The sequence below is a fragment of the Lagenorhynchus albirostris genome, chromosome 8 (genome assembly GCF_949774975.1).
Source record: "Lagenorhynchus albirostris chromosome 8, mLagAlb1.1, whole genome shotgun sequence".
Classification (NCBI taxonomy): domain Eukaryota; kingdom Metazoa; phylum Chordata; class Mammalia; order Artiodactyla; family Delphinidae; genus Lagenorhynchus; species Lagenorhynchus albirostris.
The window spans coordinates 75616125-75633146 of NC_083102.1; the positions used below are offsets into that span (position 1 = coordinate 75616125).

General features: G+C 40.1%; 1 protein-coding gene and 1 pseudogene across 4 annotated transcripts in view; one reads left to right on the forward strand and one right to left on the reverse strand.

Annotated features, from left to right (window-relative positions):
- Window positions 1-4256: 4256 nt before the first annotated feature.
- LOC132524339 (small ribosomal subunit protein uS5-like) lies at window positions 4257-10175 on the reverse strand (annotated as a pseudogene).
- Window positions 10176-10425: 250 nt separating this feature from the next.
- Window positions 10426-17022, forward strand: part of ABCB1 (ATP binding cassette subfamily B member 1) — a 106427-nt gene continuing 99830 nt past the window's right edge. For 2 of the 4 annotated variants that reach the window (XM_060157181.1, XM_060157182.1), the window contains exons 1-3: window positions 10426-10666; window positions 10820-10893; window positions 16196-16256. In XM_060157181.1, coding sequence (XP_060013164.1) covers window positions 10652-10666; window positions 10820-10893; window positions 16196-16256 — 150 coding nt within the window. In that variant the 5' untranslated portion in view covers window positions 10426-10651. The remainder of the gene's footprint in view (window positions 10667-10819; window positions 10894-16195; window positions 16257-17022) is intronic. The other 2 variants (XM_060157179.1, XM_060157180.1) reach the window with 2 other exon arrangements.

Here is a 17022-nt window from a genome sequence, read left to right on the forward strand (position 1 = left end):
TGATTAAATGGATATATACTAGGAGTGATTCAACCAGATAAGCACTGAACACTGAAGGGATTTACATTTAGGAATAATCTTCAGAACCAATTTGCTAAGCATACAAGAAAATTGGGCTCGTTACTTTATAGCCGTATTTTATTTTTAGCTGAAACTTCTCTCAAGGAAGTCACCTATTGGCCTACTAATAATGAGAATAACAGAAGTAAACATTCAGAACTTAGACATCCAGGTACTAAGCTAACTGCTCTACATTCACTGTCTAATTTTAAAAATGAGGAATTTCTGTTGCAGTAAGAATAAATACATTGTCCAGTGTCAAATGACCTGTTTCTAAAACTTAAATTTATCAGCATAAGACAATATTTGATACTATTGAGGACATTCAAAGCATATGTGAGTAGAATCTGAAGACAAATCCCCCCCAAAGTTCAAACAATGTTATTTCTTGGCAGGCATCATTGAAGTTGGTTCATAGTCTCCTTAGGTACCTACTTTGAAGAGGATAGTGGTCATTTTAAATGCCAAAGTTCAGTTTTGTTTGTAAAAAACAAAAACAAAGCATCTGTCGTGTATACTAAAATTATGCTAACAATTTTCACCCCTGGAAACACACGTACACAACTTGAGGGACTCTGTGCTCCTTCCTCTTCCCATCACCAGCATCTAGCAAAGCCCTGGCCACACAATGCTCAATACAAATTTTAAGTAAAGAAAAGAAGACTCAAGAAAGGAATAGTTGTTCCAGTTACGTCTATCTTTATTTGTTTGGATATGTTTTAAAATGTCAAATAGGGACTTCCCTGGCAGTCCAGTGGTTGGGACTCTGTGCTTCCATTGCTGGGGGCACGGGTTCGATCCCTGGTCGGGGAATTAGGATCCCGCATGCTGCGCAGTGTGGTCAAAAATTTGAAAAAAAACACCGAAAACAAAACAAAACAAAGTCAAATAATGCTGTTAATGGGGATTTCTCTAAGTCCATTCAACAGACAGAAATTGAGTACCTACTATCTGTACTGTGCTTTGTACTAGGCACTAGCTGTATGGCATAAAAAAATATTCAATATCCTGTGATAAGCCATAATGGAAAAGAATATATAAAAAAAGAATGTCTATATGTGTATAACTGAGTCACTTTGCTGTACAGCAGAAATTAACACACTGTAAATCAACTATACTTCAATTAAAAAAAAAAAGACACAAGACTCCTACCCTCATGGAGCTCCACTCTTCAGGGGAATGACAATTAAGTCCCTAAATGGTCTTTCCTCCTGATTACCTTCCTGAGGTCAAGGTACATGGTGGTTAGTTGGGAAAAGTACCTCTAGGTCTTTGACCTTCTCCTTGACACTTTGATGTTGATAGTGAAGCAGCAATTAGATAAAATGTAGCCATGTTACACAGAGTGGATGGCAAAACCAAAGCTAGTTATTTCAGTCTACAATATGTTTTCTTACCACTTAAAGAACTATCTCTCCGTTTTTACCTCTATCTTTCTCCCTTGCCCCTTTCTCTCTTTCTTTAAAAACATTAAAGGAATTTTCAGAAATAGACATTTTTGAAGAAATGTGGAATACTGGGAGTTCTCCATGTTACTTGTTTTAGCCAGTTAATTTTGCCCTTCACTAAATGTGGCCGTTTGCTCCTTAATAAACAGCAATCGTTCCCTGAAAGATGGATAACAATAGCTGGGGTCCTAGAACCTCTTCTTTACTCCCATCTCCACGCTTTACACAAAATACCACTTTTTCCATTGTAAAAATAATACACTTTTAGTATAGAAATTTGTAAAATACTGAAAAGTTTAAAGAAAAAAACTGACATAACTTTCATCACTATGAAACAACCATTCTTCACCTTTTTTTTTTTTTTTGCGGTACGCGGGCCTCTCACTGCTGTGGCCTCTCCCGTTGCGGAGCACAGGCTCCGGACGCGCAGGCCCAGCGGCCATGGCTCACGGGCCCAGCCGCTCTGCGGCATGTGGGATCTTCCCAGACCGGGGCACGAACCCGTGTCCCCTGCATCGGCAGGCGGACTCTCAACCACTGCGCCACCACGGAAGCCCCCAGTCACTTACTTTTAAATTAAGTCAATTCGTTGTCTTCTGATCACCATTTCACCCAAGTTAAGGCTGTTGCATCCATTGGTTAAACAATGTCAGGAAAAATAACTTCCTTAGAGAGCAATATACTCACATTAAGAACTTCTGTTTTAAGTGCATGCGTGCATAGAAACAATCTGATGTAATCTAGCGTGAGTGCAGGTACAGTCATTCAATGTCCCCTGTCATTAAGATAGTCATACATCCTTTGTGCATGAAATGACTTACACACAAATGGGTGGAGAGTGTGTGGATCCTTGATTATTGTTGCCACAGCTGTCATTTGTCTCGCTCTTTGGACTGAAACTTCAGGTGTATTCTTTCTCTGGCTCAGGTCAATGGAGTACATCAACGTGAATTTACATTCCTTTTTATAGACTAGTGAACCTTGATTTCGGGCTCAGATTGGCTAAATAGAAGAGATAGGAGAAATAGGGGAAATGAATTATTGGAGAGAGCAGGGAAAGAAAAACACAGGATTTACAACAGAAGAGTCATGGGAAGAAGAACCTCCTGAAGAATTAAAAATTCTCTTCTTAGGAGAAGAAGGAAAAGTAAGTGAAAGCATAATACATAAAATGTAAGAGTGGCTTGAAAAGATAATGAAGGGTTAAGGGAGCTAGGATATAAATGTTCATCTAAATATACAACCAGAGAGCCTTTACATTCTTCAGAATACATTTTTAGTCGATGCTTGTTGACTGACAGAAACACATATAACGGATTTTCTATTAATGGCAGAACTTAAAACTTCTGAAAATTCTACATTAAAGAAATAAAAATATTTATTAACACATTTACAGAAATTAAAAAGCAAGGAATTGGAATTAAGATTCATTTGTGAGTAGTTTAATAGGCTGTAAGATAAAGAGAACTAATGAAAGTAGCTAAAATACTGGTGGTTTCACATCTAATATCTAATATTTCAATGCACTGAGAGAAACTCACCATTTATGGGACTTATATGGCAAATACACTTTACATTTAAAATTGAATTGTCTGGAAGTGTTGGTGAGGATGTGGAGAAAAGGGAACCATTGTGTACTAATGGTTGGAATGTAAATTTATGGAAAACAGTATAGAGGTTCCTTAAAAAATTAAAAATAGAACTACCATATGGTCCCAGCAATTCCATTTCTGGGTATTTACCTGAAGAAACCAAAAACACTGGCTCAAAAAGATATATACACGCTCATGTTCCTTGCAGCGTTATTTACAATAGCCAGGATATGGAAACAACCTAAGTGCCCATTGATGGATGAATAGATAAAGAAAATGTGGTATATATATATATAGAACACAATATTATTCAGCCATAAAAAAGAATGAAATCTTGCCATTTTTGACAACATGGATGACCTTGAGGGCAGTATGCTAAGTGAACTAAGTCAGACAGAGAAAGACAAATACTGGCTGATCTCACTTATATGTGGAATCTTAAAAACAAACAAAAAAACAAGCTCATAGATAGAGAGTAGATTGGTGGTAACCAGAGGTTTGGGGTGGGAGTGGGAAAAATGGGTGAAGGGAGTCAAAAGATACAAATTTTCAGTTATAAAATAAATAAGTCATGAAGATGTAATGTACAGCATGCTGACTATCGTTAATAATACTGTATTGCATATTTGAAAGTTACTAAGAGTAAAGCCTAAAAGTTCTTATTACAAGAAAAAAAATTCTGTAACTATACATAGTGACAGATGTTAACTAATTGTGGTGATCATTTCACAATATATACAAATATTGAATCATTATGTCGTACACCTGAAATTAATACATGATGTGTATCAATTACATCTCAATAAAAAAGGATTGAGTTGCTTGGTAGATCTTTGCCTATTAGTTTTGCTTGACGTAGGGTGAAAAGGTATGTTTCAGAAGAGGTTAATTTTTTTTTTTTCTGGCTTCATTCACTTTATTCTTCTCATATAAAACTATGTGGTGGGGCTTCCCTGGTGGCAAAGTGGTTGAGAGTCCGCCTGCCGATGCAGGGGACGCGGGTTCGTGCCCCGGTCCGGGAAGGTCTCACATGCCGCGGAGCGGCTGGGCCCGTGAGCCATGGCCGCTGAGCCTGCGTGTCCGGAGCCTGTGCTCCGCAGCGGGAGAGGCCACAACAGTGAGAGGCCCGCGTACCGCAAAAAAAAAAAAAAGAAAACTATGTGGTGGCTATAGCTGGAGCCTGGGTCCTCTGCACGGAAATTCTGGTGTGGGTCTTTACAAGATGGTCAGTGAATTCCTGATATGGAGACTTGGTAAACACGATCTCTCTCCAGAGAACAGGAGTGAGATAACTATAGGTCTTGGAAATGACATCAAAAAGTTGCCCAGGTGGTGGTGCAGCCCCTGGCAGAGGTATAGTGGTTGTCAATTCCGGCCATCATCAGTAGCTTCTTGGGCACAGGGGCTGAGACGATGTCAGTGTGCCTGGGGGCAGGGATGAAGCTCACCAGCACACAGCAACAGTGGCCAGTCACCTTGCCAGGGATGGTATGGGGCTTGCCAATCTTGTTCCCCCAGTAGCCTGGCCGCGTGGGGACGATGTGGAGCTTGGCCAAAATGATGAGCCCACGGAGGGCAGTGGCTACCTCCTTAGAGCACTTGACATCCAAACCGACATGTCCGTTGTAATCCCCAGTGACGTCAAATGCCTTGAACCTGGTCTTCTGGCCAGCACGGGTCTGCTTTTGTCAGGAATGATCTTCAAACCTCATCCTTGAGGCATGCCCTCCAGGAAAAAGTCGATGATCTCAGACTCCTTGATGGGCAGAGAGAGGAGACAGATCTCCTCCAGGGACTCTATCTTCCTGTCCTTGACCAGGCGGCCCAGCTTGGTGACAGGGAGCCACTCCTTGTCTTCTGCTCTGCCTCCATGAGCTCTGTGGCCTCCTCGGAAGCCACCTCGTCTCCCGTTCCAGGCCCCCTCCCCCCCACCTCGGGGCCCTTCCCCAGCACTGGCTTCATCTGCCGTCTGCTGTTTTTAAGGAGGAGAAGAACAAGGTCAATACTACTTTGGATGGCAGATAGTTTCAAAGAAAATAAGGCAACTAGCCTGACAATGGTATTTATGATCTCTCTGCCACAGGAAAAGCACTACATGAACTGCAGTACAAACAAAAAAACAATAAAACACACAATCCCAGTCTATCTGGGCCAGAAGAACTTGTATAAATAAAATAATCTACAATCTCCCTGAAGGCAGAATATAATGTTTATTTACACTATCTGTCACTACAATTTAGCACAGTTTTTGGCTTATGGCAGACACTCAGTAAATGTTTGTGGAACAAATATTGACTGAACTGAGGCCCAGAATTATGAATATCCCAGTAAGTATAAGCATAATTTTTAAAAATTTAAGCAGCATAAAAATAAGACCCAAAAGCCTTTATATAATTTTATACTTAGTCCACATTTTTCTGAGTCAACCTGCTCATTCATTTTTTTCTATTCCCTTAAAACATGTTTACTGAGCATTTATTATGTGCCACTGTTTCTAGGTTCTTCAAACAAAATAGCTTCTGACATCTGAGTAAAGACCTGAAAAAATGAAGAAATGAGTCATATGGTACAGCTAATTTAAGGGAGTCAAGACACGCAAAGGGGCTGCTTTCTAAGTGGTTTCACCGGAAATTAATGAGGCTCAAAGAGGAAGTATCTACTCCAGCTCTTTATTATCAGGAGTGGCTGGCAGTAATGTGAGATAGGAGTCAATGTCTTTAAAGTCAAAGACTGTGGCTTGGGCGTAGCTAGAACTACTACAAACGCCCGGAGGAAGAAGCATGCTTGGATGATCAAAGAACAGAAGGCTGATGAGACTGGAAGTGAATAACCCAGGAAAGAGTAAAAGGAGATGAGGTCAGAGGTGAGAGGGGGCCGGTTCTTGGAGGGACTTATAGGCCATAGGAGGTACTTTGGATTTTACTCTCAGTGAGAGGGGAAACCATTGACTTCACCTACTCTTAGCAATAGACCCTGGGGAGGGGAAGGTGGAGAGGGACTGTTAAAGAGGGTAAAGGTATCGGGCTTCCCTGGTGGCGCAGTGGTTGAGAGTCTGCCTGCCGATGCTAGAGGACACGAGTTCGTGCCCCGGTTTGGGAAGATCCCACATGCCATGGAGCGGCTGGGCCCGTGAGCCATGGCCGCTGAGCCTGTGCGTCCAGAGCCTATGCTCCACAACGGGAGAGGCCACAACAGTGAGAAGCCTGTGTACCACAAAAAAAAAAAAAAAAAAAGAGGGTAAAGGTATTGAATTGTGCATTTTTGGGATTTCTTGAGTTTCTTTTCCTCGATTTACATCTTTGTTTTTATGGAGCACATTTTCCTGTTTCTTCTGAATCAACAGCACACGGGAGATGAAAACAAAATCGGGGTAAAGGTAGAAATAGAGACCATTTTTGAAGTTATTGCAATATTTGTGGTGACAGATGCTGGGGAAAGTGGCAATAAAGGTGTGAAATGATACTGTATTCACTCATTTTCTTTATTATTTAGGTACTGTTTTTTCCCCTCTTTTGCTCCTTTGAAAGTAACAGGGAATAAATAAATGTAGGTACATACATGAGTGCCAAGGAAGGGCAAAAATAGACTGAGAAGGGGATTTTATTACTAATACATAGCAATTGTTGGGTGTTTAACATATTTGAGGCACTGTACAAGCCTTTTAAATACACAAATCACTTAATTTTGCAATAACTCTATGAGGTACCACTACTATTTTCTTTTTACCAAAGAGGCAACTCAGGGACTGGAAAGTTAAGTAACCTGTTCAAACTGACACAGCAAAAACAGCAGAAGTAGTACTCGAATGTAAGTCCAGGTTGTTTGTGGAGTCAGGTACCAAAAAAGAAAATTGCTGTAAATTAATTTAAAGATTTACATGTGGAAAAGCACAGAGTGAAAGAAAGAGCAAATCATCTGAGAGGTGAGTTGGGCTGAAATGGAGTGAACACCCATGGATGTGTTGGGGGCAAGGGCGAGAGTGTATGGAAGTGAGGTGAATGAAGATAGAGAGAGAGTGTGCTGCCAATGCAGGGGACACGGGTTCGTGCCCCGTTCCGGGAAGATCCCACATGCCGCGGAGCGGCTGGGCCCGTGAGCCATGGCCGCTGAGACTGCGCGTCCGGATCCAGCGCGTCCGGATCCTGTGCTCCGCGATGGGAGAGGCCACAGCAGTGAGAGCCCCGCGTACCGCAAAAACAAACAAGCAAACAAACAAAAAAAAGCCAAGGGGAAACTCTCAGATATGATATAGTTCAGATTAAGGAGCCATTGCAGGATTTCTAAGATGGAGTCATAAGATACAAATGTTTCACAGGGTGGGGTGGGAGGCTCGAAAAGGCAGTGTATGAGACTGTACTATAGTAATGTACCATGGTGTAGGAGTGGTTAAGAGTGTATTTATGAGTGCTGGGAGCTGGACTGCTTTCAAGTCCTGGGTCAGCTGCTTACCAGCTGTGTGACTTTGGACACACAATGTCAACCTCAGTTTCTTTCACTGTAAAATGTTAGTAACAATAATAGTACATACGTCAGAGGATAATTGTGGGGATTAAATGAGTTAATCTCTTTCAAGTGCTTGGGAAAATTCCTAGTACACGGCCAGTGCTTACTCAAGGTTAGTTATTATTATTCCCACAGGTACGTACAGAATAGACCGCAGCAGGGATGCAAATCTTGAGTGTTGGGAGAGTACAGACAAGTTGGTGAAAGGACTACTTGCCAGTGGAGGGCAGGAAGGTACAGAATTATGGGGAAGCACACTTCAAAAAGGAAAAATAGCTGCTTGTGTGAAGGTGTGTGAGTCAAGACTTGCAAAGGGGCTGCTTTCTAAGGGGTTTCACCTGAAATTAATGAGGCTCATAGAGGAAGTGCCTAGTCCAGCTGTTTGATATTACCAGGAGTGGCTGGCAGTAATGTGAGACAGGAGTCAAAGTCTTTAAAGTCCAGGCCTATGGCTTGGGAGTAGCTGGAACTGTCCACTGTTTTAGGTCCATTGTATTTTATGTCCATATCTTCATGTCGGTGGAGCAAAGCAACTAAAATATATACATAACATATATATATATAGTAGAAAGACAGAGCTTTACTAAAAATTCTCTGGGCTATTATGATCCTTAAACTATGTATGTCCTTGATAGAGATTTTCACTTGAAGCTCAAGCCTGTAGAAATAGTGCAATCAGCATAATATACGTAATACTTAAAAAAAATCCTGTTAGCCATAAAAAAAACAATGAAATAATGCCATTTGCAGCAACATGGATGGACCTAGAGATTATCATACTAAGTGAAGTAAGTCAGACAAAGACAAATGTCATATCACTTTTATGTAGAGTCTAAAAAAATGATACAAGTGAACTTATTTACAAAACAGAAATAGACTCACAGACATAGAAAACAAACATAGTTACCAAGGGGGAAGGGGGGAGAGATAAACTAGGAGTTTGGGATTAACATACACACTGTTATATATAAACTAAACAATGAAGACCTACTGTATAGCACAGGGAGGTATATTCTACATCTTGTAATAACCTATAATGGAAAAGAATCTGAAAAAGAATATATATATAACTGTAACGGAATCACTTTACTGTACACCTGAAACTAACACAACATTGTAAATCAACTATACTTGACTTAAAAAAAAATCCTGCATTGTTTTAGGGAGGATTTAGGGGGCATTTATTTTCAAGGGTACAAAATATATAACAAGATCACATAAACTAAAGGTGGGACAAGGTAAAACAGAACTGGAAACAAAGAGCAGAGGCATGAATCAGATTAAAAACACGTGGGAGAAAGAGGAACTCTTCATACATTTGCCCCAGGTGGAACACAGGGTTAGTGTTACACCTTTAAATAGTTGGGCCAATGCTGTACACATACATATACAATTAGAACACAGAGAAAATGAGTGGCTTGTTAGAGGGTCTAATTAACAGTTGGTAAAGAAAGAAACCTTATCGCATGGCTAAGAAAAAAAATCAAGGCAAGGAAAATCTAGAATAAAGGATGGAAAGAAAATTATGGCTTTGAAGTATGAGTTAAAGTGCGGAAAATACACTATGCAGTAAAAAAATAAAGGCATTTTCTTCTTTTACACTTTTCCAGCGAGCTGAGAGTAACTCCTGTAACTTGGAGACCACAGACAAAAAGTTACAACATCCATTTCCCCTGGGTTGATAAGTATGTAAAGCTCCGATGTGAGTTAACGCTGCTTTATGAATTTGAATTGTGAAGATTGCACTTTTCAACAACTTGAGGAAAAGAGAGGACCAGAAAAAAACTGTAAATGGTAACAGTAAATATGGAATTAAATTACCACTAACGTAATATGCTAAAATACACGAAACTTTAAGAATCCGAATTAAAATATAAGAGTTTTAAAACGCCTTGAGAAAAACATGGGCATTCCCCTGATGGCTACAATCCGAAAAGATTACATTCTTTTAATTACATTTCCACGCTGAAATGTCCGTTTCGACTTATATGATTTTTTAAAAAAGTCTTCCTACTTCTTTCTATTTCTCTTCAAATAAAACATGAACAGATACACCTTAGAAACGGTCTAACATACTGAAGAAAGACCTGCAGAAAAATTTCACCTGGCCTTTTTAAAGGTGCTGCTTGGAAGGGAATTTTAACTCGTTTTAACTACAGAATGGGCAGTAGTATCTACTCGAATCACCAGGAGCGAATTGTATATTCACATTTATATCTATCTATCTACACATACTTCGGTGGATATGAAGACTTGTTTGGAATTGTACAGACAGGACCCTATGAATGTGCAAGTCCTTGATGAGTCAGCTGATAAGCGTTCCTCTACTCGTCCTTTTGCTGAGGGGCAACAGAAGCGAGGACATTCCTCTAGCAATTCCAACCAGTTTCGTAACTTGCCGAGCAATCTGCGTTCAATCGAGCGGTCCCGAGCGGGTCCGGCTGATTGGCTGGGGAGCGGAGCACTAGGGTGTGGTCTGCGCGCTCTCTCCTCGCTCCCTTAGCCACGGGAAGCCCGTGCGCATTCGCGTAGCGGCTCCTTTAGGCTCGGCGGCGGCGGCCGTTGGTCGCATCCGCCGTCGCGACTTTCCGTTGGAGTCTGAGTCTCTTCTTCCAAGATTCACGTCTTAGTGGACGTTCCAAGAGAAAGCCCGAGGTAGGGAAGCGCGAGGCTGGGGACTAGAGGGAGACGGTTCGCGGGAAGGGTGCGCTCTCCAATTTCTTGAGCTTGGTCCCTGTGGGAAGAGGGCTTCGGAGGAGAGGGAGGGGGAGATTCCACTTGGCAAGTCCAAGGGGACCAAGTGAGGTGAGACTTATTCTCAGTCGGGGAGCTCCTGGGGCACCCCAGCCCCTAGTTTTCGGTGCTAGCCACGCATCCTGGAGTTTGCTGCCCAGAGCCCGCAGAGACAGCGCGGTGTCGGAAGCCGGGCTCCGAGCCTGCGGGCTGGTGGACGGCGAGGCGAACCACCGGGAGGCAGAGCCGCAGTGGAGGCGGGCGAAGTCCGGGCCGCGCCGCACCCCTGGAACTCTGCTCGCCTGCGGAGGCTGGATGCTGGGCGCGGAGGCAAGTTTCTGCGGGGACCATCGCGCCTGCGAGCGGCTGGAGCATCAGGGCGAGCGCTCCGCCCTTCCGTTCCTCGCGCGGGACTCAAGTTCAGCCTCACCTCTGCCTTCCGCGGATCTTGCGTTTGGCTAATCCGTTGTGGTTTCTCCTCAGGTCGCGATGGATCTTGAAGAAGGCCGCAGTGGAAGTGCAGGGGGGGAGAACTTCTTGAAAAAGGACAAGAAAAGGTAGTCTGTTTCATTTTCAAACTTTACATGGCTTGAGAGATTTGGGAAATTTGTTTCTAGCCTTCAGCACTGAAATAAATGATCAGCTGCTGCTGCTGCTGCTGCTGATGTTTATCTTAAATGCAAGCAGCTGCAGAAGTTCGCTGGCTGAGTTGAGCACAGCGTTTGCATGGTGAGCTTCTACCTCCGCTTTCTGGTCCCATACAGGCCAGTGCTCATTTTCTTTTCGGTGTTTTATAACCTGCTTTACAAGTGATGTTGGTCGCCGACGAGCCTGAACCATGTGCTTCTTGTGTTCTGCTTTGTGGTCCTTCGTTCCTTCTGGTAAAACAGTCACATAAACATTGCATGTGTGTGGCATGGCAGATGGGACAGAAGGCCACAACTGCATTTAAGCATTTTTTTAATTTTAAGGCAATGAATAGCTGACCCTTGTAGAAGAAATTGTGAGAGGAGTGTACTACCAAAGAAGTTACTAGAATGGTGTGAAATTATCCTGATTATATATAGAGTTGGTACTGTAACCACATAGGGAAGATAACTATCTTAAGTGAATTTTGATCACAGTGCAGTGTCTGTACATGAAATTTAAAATTTTGCTCAATAAGCTTTTTGTTAGTAATAAATTGTAAAATAAAACAATTTAGTAAATATATTAATATTACTAGAAACCAAGCTTTTCAGTGTAAAAGAAAAGGAATACAAATGTGGTCATTAAATAAGCTTTTTAAAAACAATGTTAAATTTGAATTAGAAACTTCAGTGTGATTTCATCATTTTTTTAAATAGTTCAGTTTCTGTCCACTGAAAGGAATAGTGGCAAATTGCACACTTAGTGTCAGATCTTGGTTTCTCAATATCGTTCATTACAAAAAGAATCTGCGCCCCATAGAGAAAGGGCTAATACCAATTGAGTCTGAGCCTGGAGTAGCTTTGTAGTACCTGAAAACAGTTAGTGGAGTTCAGGGCGGTTGTCAAAAAGGACACAGGTGCTGGCTTGAAGGGGCTTCCACTAGCCGAATCTGGGACAGTTTGAGCGTCAAAAAGAATAATGACTGTACTCGACTGTGAAATACTGAATAAATGAATTCTTAATAAAATTATGAGAGGAGGAGGAAAACTAAGGGTGAGACAAGTAGAGAGAGAGAGAGAGAGAAACTTCTTTACAGAAAAATGCCAGCTATCATATTGAAACCTGCATTGTTACAATTGATTCGGGCAAGGATTGTTAATGGATCCTAAAGCACTCAGAGAAAGGCTGAATCTAAGAATTAGCCACAATTCTTAATTGGAAAAAGGAAAGTGTGGTTTTCCAGTGGAGAGATTTTGCAGTTAGGAACCTTAACCAAATGATCAGACCTGGCCTGGCTCATGGTGGAATAGACTTTAGTGACACGGCACCACCACGAAGTAGGTTTGCAAATCATTCAGTGAATCCAGTCAAGCTTCCAGACTAATGCTGTCCAATAGAAATATAATGTGAACCACATTTGTAATTATTAAGTTTCTAATAGCAACATTTAAAAAGTAAAAAGAAACAGGTGAAATTAACTTTGAAAATGTATTTTAGGGATCCAAGTATATACAAAATATTATCATTTATACATGTAAACAGAATTATTAACAAGAGGGTTTACATTCTCTTTGTCATACTAAGTCCTCAAATCTGGGTATTTCATACTTACTGCACGTCTCAGTTTGGACTAAGTCTGAAACAGCCATATCCAAGATGTGGGACATTTTATAAGACATCTGTTTTTGTTCCTATAAAAAGTCAATGTTTGGCGGGGGTAGGTGGGGAGGAGGACTTCTAGATTTAAAAGAGAGACTAAAGAGACAATACCACCAAATGTGATGTGTGAGCCTTTATTACATCAGTTCCAAAAAAGGAAAAACCTATAGAAAACATTCTTGGAAATTTTCAATGTGGATTGGATATGAGATGGTATCAAATTGCTGTTAATTTTATTATATGTGATCATGGTAGGAAAATGTATGACGTGCCATGATGTTTGCAGCTTACTTTCAAATAGTTCAGCAAAATTTTAACAGTTATAATATATATTTTGTTATGCAGATAAAGAAAATATGGTCAAAATGTTCACAGTTGTTGAATCTAGGTGAATTTTTTATGGGTAGTCTTATTACTGTTCTTTAGATTTTTTTTGTTTATTTGAAAACTTGCATAATAAAAAACTCCCAAATAAACAAAAAGAAAATAGATTACAAAGAGTGGAAGGTAGATATTTCCCGTTTTGTTTTTGACTTTTAAACTTGGTATCTTAAACAACTACGTATTTTTGACACAAACACTTAGGGATATTGGAGTAAGAAGTATTAAGGGTATGTGGAAGGAAATGATAGACATTTGACAGGTTGGTGGTTTCCAGAGGTGGAGGAAAGGGGGGCAAAATGGGTGAAGGGAGTCAAAAGGTACAAGTTTCCAGTTATAAGTCATGGGGACGTAATGTACAGCGTGGCAACTATAGTTAATAATACTATATTGCATATTTGAAAGTTGCTAAGAGAGAAAATCTTAAAAGTTCTCATCACAAGGAAAAATATTCTATGACTCTGTATGATGACAGATGTTAACTAGACTTAACTGTGGCGATCATTTCACAATATATGCAAATATCAAATCATTCAGATTTGATACAGATCATACAGATTTAGGTGAACTGTGCAAGTAGAAACTGGAAGACTGCTGAACCAGTTAAGTCTTGCAGTGCACACTTTATAATTCAGGCATAACACACCAGACAATTTGTACACCTGAAACTAATACAATGTTGTATGTCAGTTATACCTCCACTTTTGAAAAAGATGTTCAATAAATATGTGTGGGACATTTATTTATATTCTTCAAAAAATAAAATAGAGTCCATATTTTGAAAAACAGAAAAAAGATTTGTTTGAGCCTGCACATACCTTCATTTTATTGCTGATTCTTATCATGGCCTATAGACTTTTTTTTTCAAACTAGAAATTTTTTTTTTTTTTTTTTTTTTGCCGTACGCGGGCCTCTCACCGTTGTGGCCTCTCCCGCTGTGGAGCACAGGCTCCGGACGCGCAGGCTCAGCGGCCATGGCTCACGGGCCCAGCCGCTCCACGGCATGTGGGATCCTCCCGGAGCAGGGCACGAACCCGTGTCCCCTGCATCGGCAGGCGGACTCTCAACCACTGCGCCACCAGGGAAGCCCTAGAAATTGTTTTTTTTGGTTAAGTAGCTCTTAGTAAATTGTGCTCACCATTACTGATTTTAATCTGTTCTTAATAAAACTATATATTTAGATATATATAGTCTATTGAGTTTTGAGCAGTTTTATTGAGATATAATTGACCTACAACACCATGTAAGTTTAAAGTGTACAGCGTATGGTTTGGCTTATAAATATTGTGAAATATTACCACAATAAGTTTTGCTAACGTCCATCATCTCATATAGATAAAAGAAAAATTTTTTCTTATTGTGATGAGAACGTTTAGGATCTACTCAACTTTTATATATATGTGTATATATATATCATACAGCAGTGTTAACTGTAATCATCTTCTTGTACATTACATCTCCAGTACTTCTTTATTTTATAACTGGAAGTTTGTACCTTTGGACCAGCTGCCTCTCATCCCCTCTCCCCCCTCTAATAACCATAAATCTTATTTCTTTTTCTGTGAGTTTTTTTTTAAACTATATTTGAAATTATAAAGAAGCACGTGGCTTTGCTAATAGGTATAATGCTTGGGTATTAGTACCATTTGGCATATTTGTATTTGTTAAGATTCTTTATTAAAATGAGGCTTGTAAGCGACTTTTGCCATTTGTCAGCACTGTGTTTGAGCGGATGGGGATAAATGAGTCTTCTAGGAGGGGTGAGAGTCAGTTTATATGTGCATTTCCTTGCAATGCAGCGTCTCAGAATTCTGAGGTTGCACCAGATAGCCTGGTGTTTGGGAGTTAGACTTTGCAGTTTCAATCTTGGCCTTGTTCTAGCTGTGTGACCTTGGACAAATTAGTTAACTCTTCTCACCTGCAGTTCTCTTGTCTTTAAAGGAAGGACAAAAATGTGCCTGCCTCACAGAGATTAAGATTAAATGAGCTCCTGTATGGGAAGTGTTTACTTAGCCAGTGTCTGGAACATTATAAATTCTTCAGAGTAGCTGCAGTTTTAGAGAATGAAAAAATAAATAAAAAGCTTAGAGCTAAAACTCAATTATGTATGACTATTTTTTTCCCTCTCATCCTGATTCCAGGGATACTGAAACCACACCTTTACTGGGAATAGGGTGGAATCAAATCTGAAGAGTTATGTTTGTGTATTTTGTGTGTTTTTATGTCCCTCGAACCTCACTCCAAAGCCAAATATGGGGTAGACGCTGGATTCTTTTTTCTTTAGAAGTTGCTTCAACTCTTTGACTTTGCTTAGCTAAAGAACAAAGATGCATTTACTTTTTGAACTGGAAAAGCTGTGTAAAAATAATGTAATTCTTCCCTGAAATAGTCTTTCTTTTATAAATATGAAAATGTAGATGCGGAGGCGAGTTTTGGTTGGTTTGCTTTCACATGCTAGGTGGCAGTTACATAGAATAGAAAACGAGTTACAGAGTTTTGAATCTGCGCTCAAAATACTTGACCTTCCTGTCTCTGCCTGAGGACCGCTTTTGTGCAGTTTACAAACCATCTTTTTTGGTGGCAGGTTTTCTAGGTTGCGTTTATTGCCTTAATGGTCCATTTAGGGCTCCAGACATCTTTTCAGAATTAGATTTACTCAAGGCAAGTGATTTAATTACCTTTCTCAGGGTAATTTATGCCCTGCATCTGTTTGCCGCTCCTCTCCACTGGGTAAAGGGAATGATTAAGGATAATATCCAGGTAGATAGACTAGCTCTCTGCTGCTAGAATTACTCAGGTGATAATTAAGGGGATTAACTCTGGAGAGCATGAATGATTTTCTAATTAGAAGAAAAACAGGAAGCTCTCCTTTTTTAGTATTATTTTTTCTCATTGCAAAAGTCTTGTGTCTCTGTGTATTCACCATAGAAAATTAGGAAATACCAAAGGCACAAGGAAGAAAATATTTTGGTAGAAATCTCAACACCCAGTGATAACCGCATGTATAGATTTCTAAGGTATATGTAAACATACTTAAACTTCATAAATGGGATCGTATTATAACCTGTTTTTTTAATAACATTGTAGACATGTTTCTTTGTCCTATTTGTTATTAAATATAAGCTCTATGTTAATTGGGTAATTAAAGATTTATATAGTTTTTAAAGTTTTATGTAATTCTATTGCTAGGTTTTTCAGTAAAAAAGATGAGAAGAAAGAAAAGAAACCAACTGTCAGTACTTTTGCAGTGGTGAGTTTGAATGTATTCACTATTCAAAGTGCTTTGGAAATTTGACTTCTCCTGATCTAGAAATGAGGTATTTCATCTGGTATAATACTTTCTTGGACAGAAATTTGTTTGTATTTGTTAATGGAGAGGTAGAATGAATTCATTTAATTTAGTTTGTTTTCAGGGGAATGCCAGTCATAACTTGCTGTGTACCATGAGCCTCCAGACTCACCCTTCCTAGCCTGGATTTCAGTATTCTCCTTGTTAGTTATGTCGCCAGTGATATGTTACCTATGCAAGCACTTCTCCCAGTGATGGTCTCAGCCATCTAGATAGAGGAAACCAGCCACGTGAAGTGTGGATCGAAGAAAGAACGGGGTGCCCTGTCTACAAGGGCCGTAATCCTGGCAGGTTTGCGGTCAAAGTCCCAGACACTCATATAATAGAAGTCAGCAATGGATTATTTATTACTATGACTTAGTACATGGCATTATTCTTCTGTGCTGAATAACTGAAAATCTGGAATTTGAAAACCTTAATATAATTAATTCTTTATCTTATTTTCTGGTTTCACGGAATATAATTAATTCTTTATCTTATTTTCTGGTTTCACAGTAGCTGCTTAGAAGCTTTTCTTTAATCAGATTTGGATTGAGACAGGCTGGTTGATGGTCTCTCTCTACCTGGATCCTTTTTTTTTTTTCCCCTGAGAATGCAGATGTAGGTGAACTGTGCAAGTAGAACCTGGAAGACTGCTGAACCAATTAAGTCTTGTAGTGCACACTTT